Raw genomic sequence first — 26426 nt, forward strand, 5'->3', positions numbered from 1 at the left:
TTGCTGCATAGGTTGCAACAGGGTGGTGTGGTGGCAGCGGGGTGCTTCATATTTCTGATTTTGAAAAAGGACAGTTCAGTCAGCAACATGACGATATAGGCACATTTCTCCTTATTACACATCAGTGGAGCGTTGATTTTGAAACTGAAACTGTTATTTTAAGGTAAACATACTACATAATGTTGCTATAAAGATAGGACTGGGGTTAAGCCTTTACCCACTGTGGTACCCCACTGTGGAGACATTGGTTGGCAAATAAACTTTAACTATAAACTTTTTTTCTTTTGGTAAAAGGTAATGAATGGGTCACTTCCTATTGGCTTAATTGTAGTACCGAAGAGCTGTAAAAGGACTAACATTTCAAAAGATTAAAATTTTAATTTCTGCTAGGAAATAAGCTGTGCTTTATATATATCCCATAACATATATCGATCCAGACCGCAGAATCTCCTGCAAGCCTTTATCTGAGAATGGAGAAAGGGTCACAACATATCTAAAGGTCAGGATGTTCTAAAGTTCCAGATTATGCTAAGAAGCATTACAAATACTCAGAACAATAATTGACAGGCAACCACTAAACCCAGCCACAAATGTATGTTATGTTACAAGCCTGTCTAGTTAAGGGAGGCTCCCCACATCCTTCCCAAATGTATGACCTCCTGTGACCTCTGCTAAAGCACTAGACCAAAGACTGGGATTTATGGACACACACAATGTCTGTGCAAACTTCAGTGGAGAAACCAAGGACCAACATGCTGTATGTTTTAGTTTGAGTTTGATGGTTTAGTCGGTCTACAAGCATGACTAACCTGACCAAGCTGGGCAATCAGCATTACCAAGCTTGATTATGCTGGTTGACTAGCACGACTACACTGGTCGACCTGCATTGCAAAGCTGGTTGACAACCATGACCAGCCAGGACTGCGCTGGTTGACAACCATGACCAAGCATGACCAGAATGAAATATAACACTTACACTATGCTGGGCAAGAGCGGATTAACCAGTTAGCTTACCAGAATAGAGCATGTTTTTGCTTGATGACCAGTTTTTCAACCACCTTGACCATCAAACACCATCTTAGACCATCCAAAACCAGCTATCAGCAAAAGCTGGCCTTGAAAAGGATTTTTTTAGCAGGGATTACATGAACTTAATGTCCAGTTATTGTTGGACTAAGCCAATAGGACTGGTGAGGCTGGAATACCACTCCAAACACCTCCCAACAATAAGGAGAACCAACAATCAGTCTTTGGACAACCAATCATCAACTTTGGAAGTTGAGTCTTGACTCCAACTCTCTGGCTGATCTTACATCAAACTCAGCAAAACCTTGGCCTCATCAAAACACAAGACAAGACATGCAAACCTCTAGATTGAAGTGTACAAGGTCTCTGCTCCCACAATTCTCAGGACAATCGACCGAATGACTGAAGGCTACTGCTGAGCCTATTTGTCTCAACCCAAGGACAAGCTTAACATATGAAATCTAAAAAATAGAAAGTGTAAGTGTATGTATGTAGCACGAGTATCTTAATACTGTATGATCAATTTCTATGTGACCATGAGGCAGATAAACGGGATTTACTAATGTTTGTGTTTTTGAAGTATACTGTGTAAAATCTGTATTCTACCCACTGCTTTGTTATTAAACCTGCTTTTTTTACCCATGTATGCCCATGTTACTACTGCTAAGAAAAATACAAAAATACTCTGCTAAATACTTTAAATATTTACTGATAAGTTGTGTGATTTCTATTCTTACTGACTATCTGTGAATATCTGTGGTATAATTAACAATATTGTTTGACTCGTGCCTCAATATTATTATTATTAGTAGTAGTAGTAGCCGTGTTCATTTCTAATATATTCACAACGCATTTATTAGTTGAGGTTTCCAACTGAACCATTTCAGTGCTTAACTCTTGAATGTTTGTTTTCCTGTAAAAATGATTCCACTCAAAGACGAAAAAAGACTTGTTTATATGTTGCGAAATCGATCTAAATAGCTCCAAAAAGCATGTTACTACTGCCACAAGTGCAAGGTCCACATAGAATCCTTGTTACTCAGTGTGTAAGACGATAACCTCTCACCGTCAGCTGGGGGATTGACCTGCCTTGCCTTACAGAAACAACGTTTAAAGACAATTCACAGTTTTGGGACTTAAGTTGCTAGTTTAGGGATTATAGAGGCATTTCTTAAAGACCTTAACTTTCCCTAAACATTCACAAAAAATCCCTACATCTTTTGAAATAATTCCTAAAATATGAATTGTAATCATGTAGTAGTGTAGAATATATTTCCTGAACAAATGACCAGACTATAATAGAATGGCAAGGTTCTTGGAAGATTAGCCTGTAATGTTCCAGGAACGTTCTGAAAACGTGTGACGTAATCGTCATAAACGTTTGCATTACAACGTTGTTAGAACGTTTCTCACACATATTACCATTTAGACAGAAACATTAACAGAAACTAATATATAATTGTAAAAAATAAATGAATAAACATAAAAAAAAAAACAGATTGAATGTTCTAGGAATCAAAAGTCATAACATTACATAAGTATTTCTAGCTTGTTTGTTCCTTATTTCTATACCACTTTCCATTAGTGAATTTAAATGCTTTAGGAATTAAGAAATCATTTACAAACATCCATTTCTTGATGACCTTTATCATAGCATGACAGTGGAAAACCATACCGCCATCCCTTGCAGGAACAGGCTGTCCTGGAACATTACTAAAAATTCTTCTTTTCTTTAAAAAAAAAAGCTTTTCCCTGAAGGAAATGCTCATTAATTCAGTTAACTATGACATTAAAATATCCTCTCATTTTTCTTCAAAAATTTCTGCTATGTAGCTTGGTGGATTGATTTTTTGGATTTTCTGTTTAAGTGGATGATTGTCCTTTAGCACTTGTGAATGGCCAGTCTCAGTCTGACATAAGAGAAACTAATCTAACTTCCAGCTTCATTTGTTAATGGTGTTTGTTTACTTGTATATTAAGGGTATTGCACATCCTCTTCTAAGGCGGCTGTTCTCCTTCCTGAAATGAAAAATGATTGGTAGGCTGTGCACAAAACACAGCTGGAAATTAACGGAGCCTTTCAGGATGAGGGCCTCTTGCTCAGCCGTTAAAGTAGCCTCCAGGGTGTCGTTTTAGTGCTGATTGCTCACATGGTCACGCGAAGGGTTAATTATCAACTTTCATCCAGTGATTACTGATGCGTTATGAGACGTTGCGGTCCATGTGTGTGGGCTTGTGAGTGGTTTCTCGTCACCAGACTCATTATTTTTTCCCACCCAAATTCCCACAAGTCCCACTTCTGTGCTGGAGTTGACTAGTACGGTTTCACCTTCTGTGTTAGGGCTGGTTGGTAGTGCAATTTGGATAGTTCTTGTCTACAAGATTAGGATTAGCTAATGGTTCATTATAAGGAAGTGATAAACAGAAAAACTACTTTTTTCATGTATTGTTGCTTAAAAGTACCCTGACACTCACAGCTATAGATTGTCACGTCATACAATTGGCTACAACTACCAGTGATCCTCCAGTAGAACAACTGTTATAACCTCTTAGCAAGCTAATGTTAGCTGATCCTCTCAGTCACACACCAACAACTCAGAGGAATGCAGTTCATATAATTATTACGTTAATAAAACATTTATTTTGGGTGATTTCACTTGGTAAGACATAAAACATCAACAGGTTTCTGTCAGCCATTTGAGAAGCCGCTTAACCAACTCAAGTTCTAATCAGCTTCCTCGGGTGCTGTTAATTGACAATAAACCCATTAGCTGGGTTGTTACAGTGACACAGTTACTAACTCAGTAGTCGGACTCACCAAAGACTAGAATTGGGTGGTTACCACTTTTTTTATACCATTACAGTCTCAACATATTGCCACGGTATACAGTATTACTGTAATTTCATCCAGTTATTATGCGTGAGTCCACAAGCTTTCTTCACTTTAGCTCATCCCAGTTTTTTTATCACTCAGCTTGTCAACAAATGCGCGTGTCCAGCTGGTGTAAAAGTGAATTACACTCCCCACCTGTAGGGGGAGCCAAGGAGCAAAAATACCAGTTATCACATAATGCTGCTTTAATGTTGACTTTTGTGTGTTTCTGTGTTGACAGTTCGGTTACACTGCAAGCTGTTTCAAAAGTGGTAGGCTGACATTCAGAGAGCAAATGTACAACATATTGGGTATGGAACACCATTGTTTGTCATGTGTAGCGATAGCCATTCATGCCTTTCCAACAAAAGCAGCTCATATCTACGGGACCTGAAATGGACATGATGATGACTACATAGTGACGCACACCTTCACAGGTCTATAGATTCGCAACGAGGAAGACTCTTGTCTTTGCACTTGAATGTACGTCAGAAATAAGACACGCCACTTGACTGCTAATGATACAATGTTGACAACAGCCTGGGGGCTTTTCATAAAAGAGTGTGGATAACGGTAACATAACCTGAGCTTAACTGTGTCACATTTGTTCAGTGTCTATTCATGAAAGATATTTATGTTTTTTCGGGTCGAACTTGTTCATATAAATAAGGCTTAAGGTTTAGAGGACACTGTCTTACCACAAAGAGTTAACATGTTAGCAACACAGCTAACGGTGCTTCAGCTGAGAGAGCCTCCTCTCACGTTGCCTTTTACATAAATAAGAGTTCTCTCTCTTTTTTTCCTCTCTTTTCTCTCCCTCTCCTCACTCGTCTCCTGTTCGCTCTCACACACACCCACACAGAAGCAGTCAAATCCACTGGCAGAGGGAGAGAGAGGCGGAAGAGGCAGGACACGTGAGAGAGAAAATCGTTTCTTTCAGCACGGCTTTTGCACCTCTCTCTCGCTCTCTCTCTCTCTCTCTCTCTCTCTCTCTCTCTCTCTCTCTCTCTCTCTTTCTCTCTCAGTCCTCTGGTTATTTGTGGGTTGCTCATGAGAAGATGAGATCTGAAGCAGGCCTGTGTCTTTTCTCTAGCCTTGATTCTGTGCTGTGTGTCATGGTGAGCTTTAAAGTGATATGGCGTAGAACAAGGCCCACTGATCACTGCAACTGTGAGTGTACGGAACCCTCATAAGGCTTTGAAAAGTGTCACACCAGGCCGCAGCAAAATGTGGAGTCAGTTCTTAGATGTGTATGTGTGCTTTTTTGTGTGGCAAGTATTGATTTCTTTCTCTGAATCGTGGTGCAGAAGATCATGACTGTAGAGATGTTTCGGAGGGTGGCATGAGGCATGAATGTAAGGATGTAAGGAAGCAGTGTTGGAAATGGTGCACGAAAATGGTCTTAATTAGAGGGGGAACAAGGGTGTGGGCTAGTTATTAGCGACATGGATAACATGCAGTTTTGCTCCAGGTCTACCTGCAGGGAATGTCCCTCAATACGCACACATAGCAAGTCTATTGTAACATGCGAGATTCTAAAAACTCTCAGGACCAGCGTTTCTTCTGAGGCTAAGCCATAACTGGCTGCTCCAGTTCTCTTAAAACATCATCGATCTTGTCAGAGGATAGTACAAGAATTTAGGACATCCACAGAGCAGTCCTAGCAGGATAGAAGTATCAAAACCTATAGAGCAGTGCTTTCCAACCCTGGTCCTGTAGGACCCCCTGCCCTGCACATTTTAGTGGTTTCCTACTCTAACACACTTCCACCTTCAGGCGGATCAGGTGTGTTGGGGTCGGGATAAACACTACAATGTGCTAAGCCAGTGGTCCCCCAGGACCGGGTTTGTGAACCACTGCTATAGAGGATAGTACATAAAATTAGCTTACACAAAAAGAAGACAGTTTATAATAAATAAATGTAATATTTAAAATGAATAACAATAATTTATTTAAGTATTTTATCAAGTTATGTTGCCAGGTCTGTCCTTTGCTTTATTTGTCTTTTTGAATGCCCTTTCCCTCCTTTGAGAATGGCACACTAGGAAAGTGACTAGACAGTCACAGAGCGGTCCTAGGTTAAGTTCATAAAGCTTTTAGAATCACAAAATATTAAATATATGTGACAGTCAGAGCTGTGTTGGAGCTATCTAATTTTACATACTTTTGTATATTTCAGATTGTATTTAGTCCAAATGTTGCAAAATACTTACGTAAGGATCCATTATGAATGTGGACATTAGACACCCATGACATAAAAGAATCTACGCCTCATGTGTGATGACCGATAACCGTTTATTTGGTCAGATCTAACTTAAAGCTAGATATATTACAAAAGAATTGCCATGTTAGCTATAGCATTTAAGCTAGTAGTCTGTAGAAGGAAGGTTTTTTTTTTAATGGAGCAGTTTTAAGGTGGTTCTGATAAAAACCCACTGTGCAACGGACACAATAGGCTTAATGTAGGGGGGAAAAGTTCTAACTAATGATAATTGGTGGTGTTGCAGGTATTGTCACTAAACATATATACAGTCATTTGCTAAGATGTAGATCAGTGGAACTATGCTATGAGACAAGGTTTGCTAAGATGGTTGAAATAGTCTGTTGTAAGTGCAAATAAGTAAACAAATCAGCTACAGATATCAAACTTTATTTTTTATAGCACAAGTTTTATTTATTTGATAAATGTGACTTATTGGAAATATTATTTGGAGCATTTATGTTGGCCCATTCATCACTGTTCATTTTATCAGCTCCACTGTCCATACTGGAGCACTTCATAGTTTCATAATTCTGTAATTTCAGTCTGTAGTACATCTGTAGTCCATCTCTTTCACAGAGCAGCTATTATTTGGATTTGGGTGGTGGGTCATTCTCAGCACTGCAGTGACACTGACATGGTGGTGGTGGTATCAGTGTTAGTGGATCAGACACAGCAGTGCTGCTGAAGTGTTTAAACCCCTTTAAACTGCCACGGCTAGACTGAGAATAGTTCATCAACCAGACATATCCAGCCAACAGCATCCTGTGAGCCCTGATGAAGGACTAGTGGATGACCAACAAAACCGTGCAGCAACAGATGAGCTTCTGCCTCTGACTTTACAACTGGACCAACTAGGTAGGAGTGTCTAATAGAGTGGACAGTAAGTGTTTAAACACTCCAGCAGCACTGCTGTGTCCAATCCACTCAAACTAGCGCAACACACACTAACACCACCACCGTCAGTGTCACCGTCAGTGCTGAGAATGATCCACCACCTAAATAATAACTGCTCTATGGTGGCCCATTGGGGTCTTGACCATGACCTTGAGGAACAGCGTGACAGGAGCCTAACAGTCTGTGATTATAGAACTACAAAGTGCTTCTATTTGGTAAGTGGATCTGATAAAATGGGCTATGAGTGCAGAAACAAGGAGGTGGTGTCATGGCTGATTGGTGTGCGGTCGCTGTGTCATTTTAAAACTAGACTGTTTTAAAACACGTTAGATATGAAATGATAGCTGAATTGTTTGCTCTTTACTGCACTGCTGATGTATCTCACTCTACACAGCCATACAAGACCTAAAGCAAAACCTCGCTATGAATCTGTGTTATACACCCAGAACTGACAACTCTGATATTTTAAAAGGGCAATGTATAGAAAAAAGGCTCTTTACAGAGCATATCAAACATCATTTAGCATCCAAATATAAACACATTCATCTTCCTATACCAAAACCTTATGTTGTTCAAATCTTATATTGCACATTTAAAAAAAATCTAACTCAGGAGCTTAGGACTATTTTGTTCTTGGTGTAAGAACTGACCTGTTAAGCAGCTGTGGGCAACTTTTAAGCAATAAAATCATCAAGCAAATGATTAGACATGTACTGACTTGTGGGTATCAGACTGGAAAACATAATTACTCACTGCCTACGGTAGCCTGAGGTTCATCTTTCTCCAGGGTAGCATTAGTATTAAGCGGCGGACCAGTACATCACAATATCTGTGATTTTCTTGTAAGAAAAAATCTAAATCAGCAGTTAATAATTGGAAGACCCCTTTCATCATAACTGTGTAATCCAGATCCTGAACCTAATCCCAAAACTAATCCTAACCATAACTTGCTCATAATCAACTGGATTGCAACATATAGTTTGTAGCTATAGCTTAACAGATACTCAAATAATGATGCCTGACAAGTCTAATAAGACTTATTAGAACATTCCAGCTAATGCTAATGCTAAATACTCATTTACACAGTCATATTATAATATTTTGACCACCCCTGGTTTGAAATAAACCTTTTGTATCAGCTTTGCATCCCCTATAGAAGCACTTTGTATTTCTGTAATTACAGACTGTAGGCCCTCTGTTTCTCTGCATGCTTTGTTAGCCTACGTTCACCCTGTTCTTCAATGTTCAGGACTCCACAGGACCACCACAGGGCAGCTATTATTTGGACAGTGAATCATTCTCAGCACTGCAGTGACACTGACAGACACGGACAGTCCGGAGCGAGGATCGAACCCGCAACCCTAGCCCTGGAGCTATGTGACATATGCCCTACCTGCAAAGTCACTGTGCTGTCCCCAGAACTGATCATCCAGCATGAAACCTTACATGTAGAAATATATAAGGAGTAATAATGTGTGTCTGTATGGTTGTTATATGGCAACAAACAGCTTAATTCTCAATACGTTGACCAAATACATAGTTGTGATTGGCTAGCATTGCGCCGTATCAACTGGTAGCCTGGACAACAGCTAAGTGATCCTTTGTTGTGAGTTCTGTGGACTCCCAGCCATAGTTGGCTACGCGACTTCACTGGCAATTAAACTCGGGTTTAGGTGTTTGGATGCCCATAGGCGTCAGCTTTAGTAGAGAAAAATTAAAAACACTCAATGTTGCCACACCAGGCAAACACCCAATTGGCTGGCCAGTCACAATAATGAAGAGAGGGACCCAGCCATCATTCTTTCCCAATTGGCCTATCTTGCATGCCTGGCTGTGGACAACATGTGTCATAGCTAGAATCTGAATTTCAGCCCTAGTTGTAGCTAAGCCCAGTTAAGTCGTACTGTTCCACCAGGATCTTCTTTCGATTCGTTGTATCACCTAGAGTTTGTACTTTCCAGGATTCAGCGCTCTATTTGATCTTCTGACAAGGTGAGCATTGTTCAGTCTACACAAGTGTAGTACTGGATCAATGTGAAGGCATGTATGTACCCCCTTATAGTTAATGAATTTAACTTCTTGTATAATCTACATAGCAGTGAGCAGTGATACGTGAACCTAAGGTCAACAAAGCCCCCCAGCATTCCAGTATTAGCCTATGCATTCTCTGGAGTAATGGAGCACCATTTGATCCCTTTGGGATGTGTTAGAGTCATGTTTGTGATCCAGAACCATCATCCAACATCAGTACCTACACCACTAATGCTCTTGTGGCTGAATGCAATTAAATCGTCCCAGCAATGTTCCAATATGTATGGTGTAAAGCCTTCTCAGAATAGGCAGTTACTGAAGCAAAGGGGGACATACTCCCTTTAATACCCTTTATGTCAGCAGACTGTATAAGCAGGTGTTTTAAGTTTTTGGACATATAAGTTAGTCTGTGTAGTGGTGATGATGATGATGATGAGGATGATGATGATGAGGATTATGTCAGTTTATGCTTAGACATGTTTTTTGCAAAGCTAACGTCAGCTTTTACACTTTTAGCCTCCACTGAGGGTTTTATACACACAAGGATCTTAGCCATTGCCCCAGTACTATACATACATTATATGGACAAAAGTATTGGGACACCTGCTCAATTATTATTTCTTCTGAAATTCAAAGATATTAAAGTTGATCCTGCTTTTGTTGGAGTAACGGTCACTACTGTCCAGGGAAGAAGGCTTTCTACTACATTTTGGAGCATTGCTGTAAGGATTTGGTTGCTTTCAGCGACTAGAGCATTAGTGAGGTCAGGACGTTGGATGACCACCACCCTACCTCATCCACCTTATCCTCCCAGCGTATCTCAAAAGTATTGGCTGGTGCACCATGATTCCAGAGAACACAGTTTCACTGATCTACAGCTCAATGCTGGGGGCTTTATACCCCCATATATATGGGCAAGGTGCCAAAAATGGGAGGAGACATGTGTTAAATCCTTATACTAGAAACGGGTGGGTTAATTGGCAGTACCAAACTGGTAGAAAAAGAAAAACAAATTACAAACACATTTATATATAAAATAAATAGCAAAATGTATTGATTAGAAAGATATACCTAAACATTTGGACATATAGTGTATTATTCTACATGACCACAGTATATTGTGTCTCCAAGAGGGACTGAAGCTATGCACTGAAGCTATGTGGTCTCTTTTCTGCCCTGTTATTACAATACTGGCTAATGTATTCCAAGGAAACAGTTGAACAAACAGTCTCAACAAATGCCTTCTTGGTAAGACTAGCACGTTGTATCACCCCAAAATTTGGCCTTTAATTTTACCTTAGCAGTAGCAGCCCTTGCTTGTCCTTTCCGAGGCTGCTGCGTACCTGATGCATCAGACCTTTCAAGATGTCTCTTTAATTAGTACCAAATTCTCTGCCCTCCACAGTAATTGCTGTTTAATTTCCCTGTTTTCCGAGAATCATGGTAGTGCATAAACACACTCCTCAGGTAACGGTGGGCTATCTCTCTCTCTCTCTCTCTCTCTCTCTCTCTCTCTCTCTCTCTCTCTCTCTCTCTTAATCGCTCTTCTTCTTCCTGTGTTGCTTGCGTGGCTCACAGAGAGCAATTTAAATGCAAATGCATATTTCTATTCTCAGGCCTATCCTGTCTGATTGCTATGATCAGAACGTGTTTGATTGGCCGTCAGTTTAATTCCCACGCGACACTATTTACTTTCCTCCCTGTGTATCAGCAAGTGACTGGGAGGTTCCTGTCCATGTAGCGAATTTTAATCAGCAATCCATCATCAGCTTAAGCTATGTAGATGTCCGCAGATCAGTCAGGCAAGGAGTGTCGTCTAATCGTATTTTTCTTTTTGCGTTTGATGCACTTGTGGCAAAATTAGTTTGAGGCATGAACATGTGGTGTATGTGTGTGTGTGTGTGTGTGTGTGTGTGTGTGTGTGTGTGTGTGTGTGTGTGTGTGTGTGTGCGCTCTATGCATCTGCATAATCAAATTTAAACATCATTAATGGATGTCAAGAGCCTTTAAAGTTGTTTGGGAACGATGGAAAAAGACCAATGGGCCGGATACAGCAACTGCAGGCGATCGTCAAATATGCATTGTGGACTAAAAAATGGTACAGTAATGAGGAATCGATGATGAATTCTTCCCCTGTAGCCTTTCTCCTAACACATTCAAGGCCCCTGTGAATATTTAATGGGCACTAAATGAGCAGATTGGTCACATCTGTCTAGCATGCTAGTTTTTATAGGCTAGTCATTATGAGCACTGTCTTTTTCTTCTCTGTCTGTGCGCAGTAGGGAGTGGTATGAGGCGGTGATGATGGCTCTGGACATGGAGAGGACAGTGTCTAAGCTCATGTTCGACTTCCAGAGGAACTCCACCTCAGACGACGACTCTGGCTGTGCTCTGGAGGAATATGCGTGGGTGCCCCCAGGCCTCAAACCTGAACAGGTAAAGCTGAACCCCTCAACACACACACACACACACACAGACCCACACAGATACACACAGATACATAAATAAGTCAGTCTGCATATACAGGCGGGGCCATAAGTATTTGGACAGTTACACAGTGTTTCTAATTTTGCCTGAAGACAAAACTGAAGGCAGGAAGACCCGAACAAGCAGCAACCGAAGGCAGCTGCAGTAAAAGCCTGCCAAAGCATCTTAGCATTTGGTGATGTCCATGGGTTCCAGACTTGTTTCTTCTGTTGAGATGCTTTGTAAAGCCTTTACTGCAGCTGCCGCCAGTTGTTGCTTGTGCTGCCTTCAGTTTTGTCATCAGTGAGTGAAAATCATGCTCACTTGGGTTGAGGTCAGGTGACTGACTCAGCAATTTGCCTTAAAATACTTTTGAAATAATTTTGCAGCATGTTTTGGGTCATTATCTGTCTGTACTGTAGAGTGCTGTCATATTAATTTAGTAGTATTTGACTGAATCTTTCTGTCAGCAGTACCAGCATCAGTGTGACCCAGTTCCATTGGTAGCAATACATGCCTATGCCATAACAGTGCCTCCATCACATTTGACAGATGATGCTTTGAATCATGAACCTTTTCTTTCCTTTCCATACTCAAAATAATCATTGGCGAGTTTCACGGCTTGTGAATGAAAATGCAGTTCCTTGCAGAGCGTTCTTTCGAAAATTGGTTGTGAAGGACCTTCGCTGACTTCTAGAAGCCCTCCTAGAATCTAAGCTATTTTCATTTTCAAGCCATGAAACATGTCTTTCAGTCATAATTCTGACGGGAATTTTGTACATTTTCTGTAGACTGGGATATTTGCCACTTCTGGTAGACCCATATGACCATACGCTTCACACTATGGTCTTTGGCACGCTCAAATGCAATCGCTCCTTTTTGCCAGATGTCATTAACATTCGACCCATTTTCCACAAATCAAATACCATCTTCACTGCAATTTGTCACATCTTCTTAATCTATGAGTCCCATCACACACCCTGCAGTTATTTTTAGCCCGATCAACTTCGTGCAGTGCCTTCTGCAAGAGCCTGAAGTTACTACTGCCTCTGCATCCCACAACATGTTCTAATTGGACCTGTTTAACTACATAAGACGTTCGTGATACATTTTACCCTGTGTTAGGTTGTTAACGCATTCATATCATACGAGCAGTAAATGACTTGCTGCAGTGTGGATGTCATTTCACAGGCCATATAAACCAGGGGGCCACTTCATTTAAACCACCTCCTGGTTTCTACACTCTCTGTCCTATTTATTAGCTACACTTATCATATAAGAAGAACTTTGTAGTTGTATAATTACAGACTGTAGGCCAACTGTTTCTCTGTATGCTTTGTTAGCCTCCTGTCACCCTGTTCATAAATGGTCAGGGCCCCACAGGACCACCACACTGCAGCTATTACTTGGGTGGTGGATCACTTGTGGTGATTAACCTGTGTTGGTGGTAATAAAGTATGCAGAGAAATAGATGGACTGCAGTCTGGAATTATGGACCTCTAAAAGTTCACCTGTATAGTAAATGGACCTTGAGTGAGAAACAAGGAGGTGGTTTTAATGAAGTGGCTGGCCAGTATATTTTATGTGTGTGAATTTTTTCAATTACCAATGCAGACAGGTCACAGGTCACTGAGGAAAAAATAGCTTGTTCTTGTTCCTCCCCAGATGAGGTAAAATATTTGTATCTTTAACAGACCTCTGAGAGGACAGATGATAATAGTATTAATAAAAAATAAATCTAATATATAATAATAATTATTTTAGACTTTAAGACTGGTGATAAAGGTTTAAAAACATGGCCTGAGGAACAAAAGAAACACGTGCAGTGTGTGTGTGAGTGTGTGTGCCAAAGCGACCCTGGGAGACGACAATCGTTGAACATGGCTGATTAGCTGCAGAACATTTCATGGTCAGGCAGATGGAATGGGAACAGCTCGTGTTAAAGAATGACCCCACACAACTTGTTCTCTCTTACACACACACACACACACATACCGCAGTGGTGCACAACTGACACCAAATGATTAAATGGTGCTGTGGCTCAAAGCTCCCGTAGCCAGACTTAACCCTTGTATCTCCAACATGGCTACTTTACAGGTGAAAATGAAAGTCAATGGGAAAAAAATAGTCCAAGTAGTTTTAGAGCATTTCTATTGGTCTATTCATCATAACATTTTGAAACTATAAAAAGCACCAATGCCAGATTCAGAATGTGTAAGAAACTGAAAAATGACAAAAAGGAGATACAAGGTGTTTACATGACAGTGACAATAGTTTACCAATGACTGTGAAGGTAAGGGAAGAGTTAATATTTTGGGTTGTAAATGAAAGAAGGTTTACAGTTGTTGACGCTAAAAGACCAGATCCAGTCACTAAATCATTAGCATGATGATGATCTTTGTTTATGTGCTAGCCTCGTTAACCTAATGTGCATTTCTGCACACCAGGGCATGGTATGTTAGCATTTAGCTAACAGTGGTGATTTTGAGCTCTTCAGATTAACTGTAGACATTGCAACAAAGCTCATCCGGGAATTTATTCTTTACTTCGGATGTTACAGTCTGGTTGTTGACTCCCATCAATATTTCTACTCAGAGCTTATCTCTGAATATTACTGAAGCTTGCTAGTTAAGCTAACCTACTCCAGCCAGTACAAAATATCACCCATTTCCCCTCACAATGAGCCTCATCAGCGAATCCAACATGAGTTTAAGAGCTCGCCTTGTAAATTCTCTCAGAAACTATCACAGAGTATCCAACAATAAAGGCAGCATTGTGCTTCTTTTATACAGTGATAAAAGCCTACAGTCTCTAAAGAGTCTAAATGTATCTCTGATGATTCACTGCCAATCAAAGCTTTAAAAACTATTTAATTAAAGGGTCCTGATCCTGGAAAGCTACATTTTTGTCAAGCTTTTTACCCCCAGTTTTTTTCCAGTTCGAAGCCAGTCGAATCATATTTGGTGTAACATAGTGGGCAGCTCCCTCCCCTGCAGTAGACAAAGGTTTGTTTTCCCAAGCTGAGTAAGCAAACCATGCAACACCAATGAGCATCCTTGAGCAAGGCTCCTAACACTACATTTGTCTGTTTATGTGACTCAGTCACATGACATCTTTTTGAACTACCACACATTGGTCAGCTGAACACTATTGGAGGAGAACTGTTACAATGTAGTGTTTGTTAGGCAAGTTTCAACATAAGCAGCATTAACAGAAGTGGAAATATTCATTTTCATGAATAATGATTTAACTTGACCTTTGTAAAAAGTCTTATTTGTTACTGGACTGTGGAAGATTAAAAAAGCTTCAATTTGAAAGGGAAGCTTTTTCATTTTTATAAAGTATAAACTTGTTCAAGGTTACATTCAACTGCAGAATTACATGTACAAAAATATAGGTAACTGCAATATACTATGGGCAAAATATGCTCTTAAAAAATAGGTGGAGAGATGTCACAGGGGAAGCACTTTTGGCTTTCTATCTTTCAATGGATTCTAACAAAAATATTTTTGTAAATGAGATATGAATGTAGACCTTTTTGAATTTAAAGGGAAAAAGCCTCCATTTAATGTACGGTAAAATAACTACTGTTTAAAGGTTTTTCCCACAAGCAAGTTTATGGACCTTTTTTTCAAGGGTATGAAGAAAAAAAATGTGCTCTTGGTGATCAGATTACAGACACGATTGAACAAAAAGGTAATTACTTGTAGGATCCCATTCAAATGCTTCATGAGAGACAAAAGCAGCAGGGTAGGAGGATCTTTCAAGCAACACAATTCCCTTCAACACGAGAGAAAATGCAAACAAAAGGAAGCAAAAAGAACCACAAAAAGTGCCACAATTACAGTAACCATGACTTCAGGTAGGAGAGCTGTTATCAGGTACAGAGATTCATTTGGTCTTTTACATTTAAATCAAAAGGAATTCAAAAGTAATCGATTCAGAAAAAAAATATATATAGCTTCTGAGTAGCACAAGATGTGTTCAAATGTGTACTTATTACTTTTTATATTTCATATTTAACGTATGCAGTGTTTTTTTATTCTATTATTATTAAAAGTATACAGTGAGTTCATTACATGAAAGACATCAATGGAGCAGCACTGCTAGCTAGTTAGTAAATAACACTAGCTAATATGTGTTATATTATGAAAGACTGACAGCTGTCAACTTACCTCTTTTACGGTCAGTTTTAACCTAACCCCCAACACACACACACACACACACTCTCCACAGCTCTCCATGGGCCATATCTGGGTGGTACACTGCATACAGGGCCTGGATGCGATCCATGTAAGATTAACATGAGCTGTAACGATGGATTCTCATTTGGAAAGCCCAACTGGGTGGAGCTGGGAACCACCTAGCACCCAGTCCCATCCATGGAAGCCCCACATGAGCATGTTGGCTGTGCCATTGGCAGTAGAAAAGTAACTGTCGTAAACAGAGCAGCCACATTGCCGTTATTTTGACCGTATAGACCGGAGTAGAGCGTTATTTAACTGACTTTCCCTGTGGGATAAATAAAGTGATCTATCTATCTATCTATCTATCTATCTATCTATTTCCTGTTTTGAACACTGCCACTGAGCTGCAGGACACTAAACTCAACTGATGCACAATGAATGAGGGCGGTCGACTGAAAATCCCACCCACAGAGAACACTGATAGGTCTACAGAGCATGTAATTTGCGGGCGTCAGGGAGCCGCTATCAATATGCATGAGAATACCATGAGTTGCGGGAGGGGTGGGATGTCTGATATTGAAATTTGAAAGTGATGAAAGTTTTTATTTTTCTTATCTAGAGTTGCCAGTTTGGAGACACAAGGTTTTAACAAGACAGCTGCAAGATATATCTTAAAATCTGAGGTATTTCCATGTAAACCTGGAACCTCTTCACTTGAAGTTCATATTCCAATGACTCTCAGAAGGCAGCCTTAATGCACATTCAGATTTTTTCAGACTTGATAATAAAACTGTTGGGATCCTCAGCTGTGAAGATGCGCAGACCAATAGCACACTTAAACATTGGTACTAACATGCAGTAAAGCTTGCAAAGACAATGTGGCATTGCTGTGAAAGCTTGTGCAGCCAGAGCTGCTCTGCATTGTTGGCACTATCATCCATGGCCTGGAGTCCCAGGGAGGGTAATTGGCCTCGCTCTCTCTCTGTGTGTAGGATGGACCTCCCTCTCCCTCCTCCCATTACATTACAGTGCTAGCCAGTGCAGCGTCTGTTAGCTGACATAACAGAAATGGCACATGGCACAGAATTGGTTTTCTTCTCCAAGTGCACCCGGCTGTTCGGTGATGTCGCATCAACAGGTAGCCTTCACCTTCCTAGTGGTGGTGGTGGCATTGCGTAAATGGGGAAGTAGTGGGACGGAAATGAATTGAGGACAAATTAGGGAGAGAAGTGAGAAACCCATACACCCCCCCCCCCCCCACAAACACACAAATCTGTGGTCAGTCTGCAACTAAAATGCAGTGTCTACAATAATAATATCGCATGGTGTGTTGAATATTATCATATGACAGTATACCTTTTTATGGAATATCAATAGTTATTATTACAAATGAGGGGAATATCATATTAAATTGTGCCATGCATCAGCAATAACTCTAAAGGGTTAATCAGGTTGTCCATAATCTACAGTAGGCACATTTTGAAAGTAGTCCTGCTGACAGACTCTTTTTACCATACTACTCCCATTGGAAATTCATTTTTTTTAAATCCACAAGAGGTTGGAAGAGTTTTGAAGTCCACTGACACAGTATAACTAAATGCTGATTCCTCAAGGTCAGCAGCACCAAGAAGGATTTGCCGAATTAGACATCCCTGACAGAGTGTGTAATACCACTTAGAATATCAATGAAAGTGAAAGAGTGAAAGTGACAGCAGGTAATACTTGAGAGCTCTGAAAATAAAAAAGAAGGGATGACGCTGCAAACACGTTATTTTCAATAAATGCAACTCACAATGGGTTGAGATAAAACGGTCCCCAATAATAGAGGCTTTAATAATAGCAGGCTTTATACATACTTAAAAAGTAAATGGCAGTATATCTACTGAAAAAGATCCTAATTTAATCAGCAATATAATTACAAAATTCTTCTTTCACTACAAAAGACTTCATTATTAAACGTATTAAAGTGTTCTGTTAAGTTTGTTTACACCAAATAATATTTTTATGTATTCCTTTTAACCTTTAAATATGTCATTCTTTGACCAAATATTTATGAGGAAGCATTCAATTTGAAGTCCATTTAGCATATGAACGTGAAAGCCTTCAACAACAAAAATGCAAGCTCCAGGAAATTGCATATTTTAGTTCCCCTGTTAAGGACACAACTTTGGGGTCCATTAAAAGGTTCAGATAGTGTTGCTTGTTCTCATATGGTCTTTTTTACAGAAGCAAAACAAGTATAAATTGTTGTCATCAGCATAAAAGTGCACATATACCACAAGACTAATATCATTAATAACCAAGATGAGTACTGGGCCCAGTACTGAGCCCTGTGGGACACCAATTATAATGTCTGAATACTGAGTTTTGGGAAAGAAATGGAAAAACATTTACAAAATTGTTTGCTCTGAAGTGATAGAACACACACACACACACACACACAGATTTTCATGAAGAAAAACACTTACATATTCACAAAACCACACACACACACCCTAAAAAGTCATCATTGCCGAAAGCTAATAAGTATATTAGTTTGCAGTCTCTTCTCCATGCATCAAATGCAATGCGTAGTTAACTTCTCAGCCGCCTTCTGCCTGTAGCGCGCTTTGTCTTTCTCACATGCCTTTTGTCCCTGATTAAAAACTGTCATCCGTAGAGACATCGCTAATCAGCGGAGTCACATAGTTATCAGCTAATGTTTCAGACAGTCCAAACCAATTACCTCACTCACCCAGTGAATAAACTGGGCCTTGGTTGCCTGGATACAGCTAGTTCTCTGCCGACAACCCACCGGTACAGAGCGGAGTTATGAGCTTCCTTAGAAATGAAGCCAAAGACCAGGCCCTGATACAGTGTTTGCAAACACACACACATTCACAAACACGAGCAGGAAATGAGTCTTATCAAGAATCATCATCCTGCCACTCGTTTAAACACACAGCTTCTCGGGGAGGAAGTGGCTCCGAAGCAAAAGGTGCATTAGATAACACAAATCGTGGCTGAGCAGAACGATGAGAAGGAAAGATGCATGCGCTCTCGTCTATCTGTCGTTACACTGCTTAATTGATACTAGCATTCCTTTAGAACGTGTGCAAGATGATAAAGAGGTCACACGCATTCTGTTGTCATTCCAGCCCGTGCATAATTGTCGTGTCAGTAAATGAGATATTAGTTTTATGTTTCAGGCCGAGGAGCCTGTATAGAGGGAGTGTGTGTGCGCTGCATTTGAATCTTGCCTCATCCTCTATTCATGCACTGCAGCTTTAATGTACAATCAATTCCTGCTGCGATAACAGTGATTTTCTCGCCCCCTCCCTCTGACGACTATAGAAATTGCTCTGGCCTTTTCACAGAGCAAACGCTCAGACACGTGCCTCCACTGTCTGCCTTCAGCTCGCACTATCATTTTTTAATATCCAGCCTACCAAACATTCGATGGTGCAATCTTAGTGCACCTTGGGTTTATCACAGCACCGGTTGCTTATTTATGTTGGTTGTCAAAAGTATATTGGATCATCTCAACCAAATCTGGCATCATCCAACAAACGACTGAACATTAGTGGAGAGCACCTAGCATTTGCATTATGCTAACTGACCTGCTTTCAGTTGTTATGAGCAATTTTAGCATTTGTGGATGAACTTTTCCCCTTACCCCTACTGACGTCAATCAGGCAGACTTGTGTGATGTCTTAGGTTCTTTAGCTTTGCACTGGAGCTACAAGGCCAATGCTGTGCTAACAAGTAATGGAAGCCAATACACCATACTGTTATACATTATATGGACAAACGTATTAAGAAACCTGTTCTCATTCCTTGTTTCTTCAACAATCAAGAGTTTATCCTGCTTTTGTTGGAGTAACTGTGGGGATTTCATTGCATTCAGTCACAAGAGTGTTAGTGAGGTCAGGATGTTGGATGATCACCATCCCACTCCACCTTACCCCCAACTCCCCAACATATCCCAAAAGTATTAGATGGGTCACCATGATTCCAGAAAACACTGTTCCTTCCACTGTGCCACAGCTCAATGCTGGGGGGGCTTTATACTCCTCCGGCCCACACCTGCCAATAAGTTTATATTTATCTGTTCCAGAGAGTTCTGTTTAATTGGCAATACTTCTCTACAGGCACTCAACAAGCTGTATGTGTGTGCGTGCATTTGCACATGTGGGTCAGCAGTAGGTGTAACTTAAAGAAGCTAAATGCATTCATTGGAAGGGGTTTTCAGAAACATTTAAGCATATAGTGTATCTACGAATAGTCAAAAATATGTAGCATAGCTAACCAACTTGCTATCCATCTGCAAAGCTATTTTTCAATACTGCTGTACTTTTACATGATTTTCCTCACAGTGAAGTGATGTCCAGTTCCCCCATCAAGGCTAGCAAGAGCTTCCCCAAGACACTCCGTGAAGTGGCTTTGCATATTTTTTTCCATTGAACAGCTGAACAAGCTTAAAGGAGAATGCTAACTTCCAATTTGGTTAAATCAAACTGTGCCGGCTAGATAACTGGGTAAGGGCATCTCCAAAACATCAGGCAGGTCTTATGAGGTTTTCTGGTATGCAGTGGTCAGTACCTACCAAAAGTGCTCTAAGAAAGCACAACTGGTTAACCGGTGACCGGGTCATGGGCACCCAAGGTGCATTGAAACGATCCATGGAGGCCCCACCTCACAACTTACAGGATTAAGAGGATCTGCTGCTAGCGTCTTGGTGCCAGATACCACAGGATACCGTCAGAGGTTTTGTGGAGTCCATGTCATAAATGGTCAGGTCTGTTGTGGTGGCACAAGGGGGGCTAATTGGTGTTGCATATTCAGTATAGCCTTGTCATTTTATTCCCTAATGGATTTTCTCCATTGGTCTGTCACTAGTCTGCGACAGTCAGTTACTAATCTGCATGTTGCTATAAATATTTTAGCATGACAAACGAATGTGATGAGAAATTACCAGGCAACACCCCAAAATGATCTTGTGTAAAGTCGAAATGCCCCCCGGCAAGTCTTGACTGGCTGGCTATATTTAAATAAGGGGAAAAACTGTTTATTAAGTAGAGTTATGGCTGAACCATCACTTCGTCCCTGTTTTTATAGATCAACACTCTCACACTCAGGAAGACGTCCGTGGGAGTTCCTGAGATATCGAGAGAATTCGCATTTTGATTAGGCACGGCAAATATTTTTAGACCCTTTTCTTCTGAACTCTACTTACGGCTTCTAGTTCAACAATTTGTTTCTTGACCCAAACTTAGGCCCTATCTTCCCTCAAAAAAAGAAGAAAAAAAGAAGCTCCAAATTCCAAATTGGCTGAACCATCACTTCAAGTCCCTGTTTTTATAGATCAACACTCTCACACTCAGGAAGACGTCTGTGGGAGTTCCTTGAGATATCGAGAGGATTCGCATTTTGATTAGGCACGGCAAATATTTTTAGACCCTTTTCTTCTAAAATCTACTTACGGCTTCCAGTTCAGCAATTTGTTTCTTGACCCAAACTTAGGCCCTATCTTCCCTCAAAAAAAGAAGAAAAAAAGAAGCTCCAAATTACACTGATTCATTCTGTAAGTGCGGACCTGTTCGGTCTCCGAGGGTGTGACAACATGATTGCGCTGACAACTTGATTGCACGTTTCTGGTATAATGACGCTGAGGCATTCTGAACAAGGACAAGGTTGAAGCGGCCCTAGACAGCTGTAAAAAGATAGAGAAAGGGAGAGAGAGAGATAGATAGGGAAAAAAGAAACGTGAAGAGCAGGATGAATACATCATCAACACCGTCCTTGGGTTTGTCTGGTTTTGTCTGAGAGAAATGTGACTGCTGAGACACATGGAGAACCTTGGCGAGGAACGCAGAACGTCCATTGTAGTCTGACTCTGCTACAATGAAGCTGCTCCATTTTGTTTATGTGAACAGGTCATCGCCTTGGTCAGTTTATTGTGCCAGAATGTACATTGAGACAGAAATTAGGGGCTCCATGAAAAAAAGCTTATTTCCCACCACCCACCCACATTCCACCTGAAGAACCAGCATAAAAAACTATTTAAGCATCTGAATGGTTCCTTTACTAAATAACCATTGAAGAACCGTCTTTTAGGAGTGTGGATGTTTTTTTGGCTGAATAAGTGAACAAACATACAAATCTTTGAGTCTTACAGTTCTGTGTGTTATAAGGTAAATGTAATGATCAGTCCAGTATCCCAATGGATGCATTTCATTGCACTTGTCAGCTTTGGAATGAACCCTACCATCTGCTGGACATACCTGAAGGTGTCAGAAAATGTTCTTTAGAGTGAGGCCATGAAATAACCAGCATACATTTGATTTCTGTGGTGTCTTCCACAAACCCAAAAACACTTTACAGTTTCAATCAACAAGCCCAGATAGAGTCTACCTGAGTGGGGAAGGACCCTCTCAGGCTGGGAAGTAATGTCTGAGTCGTAGGATAGAGTCACTTAGAGTCCTCCAAGCCACACTGTAAACTCGCTCGAGCAGCGGGAATGCTGCAATCCTGCAAACTGAGATGTACAGTAGCTTCAGCTTCGGCAGCCAGTCCAGTGAACCTCTGAACCACAATGTTTGGCTGGCACAGAAAGCCTCCTTGCCTCAGTGAAAAATACTCAAAACATAAGGGAAAACGTCACCCACAGCAGGCAGGGAAACATCCAAACAAACCTACAAAGAACAGATTACTGTAGGGAAATAAAACAAATGGAAATGGATATACAGTGTCAGTCAGTTTGGACCAGCATTTTTATATGAGAAGCATGTATATCATTTCTGACATTCTGCTTAATCTGCCATTCTGCTTAAACTAGAGATTTTTCAGGGTTTTTTTAATTTATATAAGCTCACAGGCTGACACTGTATTTTGCCAGCATTCTTAAAAATAGAGGTGCCAAAACACTTAATGAAATAGAACAAGAGTGCCTTAATGTTTTGTTTTTTTCTTGGGGAACAAAGTGCAATGTGGTGGTGATCCAGTGTGGTGGGCCCGGAAACACTTTACAAATAAAAAAAAAGGTAGATAGGGTTATTCAGAGTTACTTTAGTAACCTTTTGTTAATAAATCATTCAAAAATATTTTTTTTGAAGAAGAAGAAGCAGCACTCACTCTGTGCCATAGATGAGCTTCTAAATTTAATTATAAACAAGATGTTCTGGCATGTGCTTCAAGGCCTCTAAAAAATGCTCTAAAAAGCTCTTATAACTCAAAGCCAGGTGTGGTCTGCTAATGGGTACCAGATGGTTGCTCCAGTCTCCTGATCTACCTCATCTTAGACTTAGACCCCCATCTTTTGAAGAGCACTTTTAAGTCATCGTAGGGAGACCTATTGGATATGTCTCACACCAAGGGGACTGGACTTGGAAATGGATTACACAATGTATTTATGAATGTGTTGCCCCTTCTACCTTCCAAAGATTTAAGTGATTGCTGAACTAATGTTTGCTTTGTTCTTCTGTATTTAGGCCACAAGATGGGGTAGAGGAGGAGCTTAGACCCCCCCCCCCCTTTGTCCCCATCAGTGAACCACACCTGTTTATACATTAAAAAGCTTTTTAGAGAGGTTTTGTGTAGTGTTTTGCATATCTGATGAATGCCTTGACACATGGGCAGAAACATGTTTTTAATGAAATTCAATTAAAGTTCATCTATGGCATATAGTAAGTGCAGCGCCTTTCTCCATAAAGGCACCCTTTCTCCCTGGTTTTGCTGCTAAAAAATAGCATTTGATTACCAAAGATGGGAAAATAAGAATATACACTGTAACAATGTCTGCCTAGCCTTGCTACTGTATAATGAAAAATGTCTTACTGTGGAACCCAAATACATCATATTACTGTAGATCTGTAAAACATCATGTTCAAAAATCAGTGGCAGGTGTATTCTACAGTAAACCTATTTCTTCTGTGAAACACAATACACAATTTTAAGCAGGATTGTCTTCGCTAATGGTACTTTTCCAATATTTGTAATTCAGATGCTAGCCTTACGATCACACAGACAGAAGGGCGTCTTTAAATCCTCTGTAACTGTTTAGAAACTCAGAAAGCGACAGTAAGTTAGACGAAATGTAGCTGAAAGGGAGTCTTTTAAACAGACATATGCTAGTTGTCGGTTACCTCAGCCGGCTAACATTACTAGCCAAGCATTTTTCAGCTGGTATTTTTCAGTGTCAATTTACAGCATATTATTATTTTGCCATTCTTGATTTACAGTGTTAAAATAATTGGAGTAATGCCTTTTAAAGCAGTCTAATATTTGCTGTGATTATTGCTGTAATAACTGCTTTAGCACTATGATTATTACAGTAATGGAAAGACAGTATTTTATAGGTACTGTGAAAATGAACAACAGCGTACAGTGTACACAATGTCTTTTTACAGTGTGCATACAGTATGAAAAAACAAGTGGTTGGGGGCTCCGGGGGCTCAATGGTCTAATGCACTACCACTATGGCTCAGGGGCTACGAGTTCAAACCCGAGCCATGCCGCTTTGCCATTGGTAGCACATAAAATCTTTGCCATTGGCTGTGCTCTCTCCGGTTAGGTAAATGATGCTCTCTTTACCCCTATCACTTTGAAAGTGATGCTGGGCAGCCCAGACATCTGTTAGCTGCTGTCGTGTGGAGGGGACAAAATGTACAAAATGCTTTAATGGAGTCTTTTATTCTAACTTCTGTTTGTGTGTGTGTGTGTGTGTGTGTGTGTGTGTGTGTGTACGTACATACCCAGGTTCACCAGTATTATAGCTTCCTGCCAGAGGATAAGGTGCCCTACGTCAACAGCATCGGCGAGAAGCATCGCATTAAACAGCTCCTACACCAGCTGCCCCCTCATGACAACGAGGTTGGTGGAGTATTGCCATATTTGTGTCGCTTTGTCTTTGTTAGTGTCACACCTGAGGACATCCGTGCACATGCACATACAACAATGACAGGATGTCTATAGCGAAACAAATGTAATACTCTTGGCAGGCCTTTAGTGGCTTTCTATCCCTGATGATCTGCACAAGTATGACAAATGTATGGACAGTGTCTGTGGAGCGGTAACGTGTGAATGGATTAGGCGCACACCAGGTCTCAAAGCACTTAAGAGATCCACATATTTAGGTTAGGATTCTCTTACGCCTCGCAGCGACAACTGCTTCTATTTTGAAGCACATGGTGTGTATATATATATAGCAGATCTCTGAGGGATTTAGGGGTTCAGGGCCTGTCTGTAGTAGAGTAATGGTGGTGTGAGTTTTCCTATTTGCAGTTTAAAATTGAAAGGGGGGAGGGGGTGGGGCGAAGGAGCTTCTGTAAAGTGCGCTAACAGGTTACACAGTCTCTGGGGTGTTCAGTACGTCCTCTGCATTCTGATATAACAGGTAGTCCACCTGTTTGTCTGCATTCTTCTGTTAGCCTCCTTTCATCCTTTTCTGTAAGGATCGGGACCCCACAGGACCACTACAGAACAGCTATTATTTGAGAGGTGGATCATTCTCAGCACTGCAGTGACACTGACTGACATGGTGGTGGTGGTGGTGTTAGTGTGTGTTGCGCTGGTATGAGTGGATCGGAAACAGCAGTGCTGCTGGAGTGTTAAAGCACTGTGTCCACTCACTGTCCACTCTATTAGACACTCCCCTACCAAGTTGGTCCACCTCGTAGATGTAAAGTCAGAGGCGGAAGCTCATTTGTTGCTGCATAGTTTGTGTTGGTCATCCTCTAGTCCTTCATCAGCGGTCACAGTATGCTGCCCACAGGATGCTGTTGGCTGGATATTTCTGATTGGTGGACTATTCTCAGTCCAGCAGGGATGCTAAGGTGTTTAAAACACGTACAAGCACAACACACACTAACACACTACCACCATACCCCAGAGAGGAAGAGAGAGAGATAAAAAGAGAGAAGAAATGAAAAAAAAAAATAAAGATGAAATCTGACAACTGCTCAATATTTAGATTTGCTACTTTGCATATCCTGAGCTAGAGGCTAAATACCAAAGTTAATAGACCAATGGCAGCCTGTAGTCCAATACTACTTTAGAATACTGACAAATATTACAGTTCTGGATTTATGTAATCATATTGTAAAAACGCTATTTTTTATATTCGCAGTTACTTACGAGGTGGACTTATAAGTCATACTATTCTAGCTAAACATTATAAACATGTCATTCTCCAGTTCTTAGATATTTCATTTTTGAAAATGCAACTTATTTAGAGTGTAATTTACATGTAATAACCAATAGTCAAAAGGGTTCCATATAGATAAGCTGATAGGCCAAGCTTTGCTACTACCACTGATTAACATCTTAAGCTGCATGGAACAAATATTGCTTCTAAGCTTAAGGTTTATTTTCAATTTAATGTGTAATAAAATGGATCATAAACATTATACAGTTTAAACAGTTAGCACAATATATATATATATATATATATATATATATATATATATATATATATATATATATATATATATATAAATGATGATAATACTGAGAATGTGGATGATGTGAATGTCCTCAGGTGCGATACTGTAACTCTTTGGATGAAGAGGAGAAGAGAGAGCTGAAGATCTTTAGTAATCAACGAAAGAGAGACAACCTGGGCAGAGGAACTGTCCGCCCTCTTCCCCTCACTATAACTGGAGCTGTTTGTGAACAGGTATGACATTATATAATAAAGAAAAAACAGTCA

The 26426-nt window shown here is 40.4% G+C and overlaps 1 protein-coding gene across 3 annotated transcripts in view; it reads left to right on the forward strand.

Moving 5' to 3' along the window:
* prickle2a (prickle homolog 2a) overlaps positions 1-26426 on the forward strand; it is a 64069-nt gene that overhangs the window by 29093 nt on the left and 8550 nt on the right. Inside the window, exons 2-5 of one of the 3 annotated variants that reach the window (XM_072682183.1) lie at positions 4761-4812; positions 11366-11522; positions 24476-24589; positions 26256-26393. In XM_072682183.1, coding sequence (XP_072538284.1) covers positions 11388-11522; positions 24476-24589; positions 26256-26393 — 387 coding nt within the window. In that variant the 5' untranslated portion in view covers positions 4761-4812; positions 11366-11387. The remainder of the gene's footprint in view (positions 1-4760; positions 4813-11365; positions 11523-24475; positions 24590-26255; positions 26394-26426) is intronic. The other 2 variants (XM_072682184.1, XM_072682182.1) reach the window with 2 other exon arrangements.

This window comes from Salminus brasiliensis, chromosome 6 (assembly GCF_030463535.1).
Source record: "Salminus brasiliensis chromosome 6, fSalBra1.hap2, whole genome shotgun sequence".
NCBI lineage: Eukaryota > Metazoa > Chordata > Actinopteri > Characiformes > Bryconidae > Salminus > Salminus brasiliensis.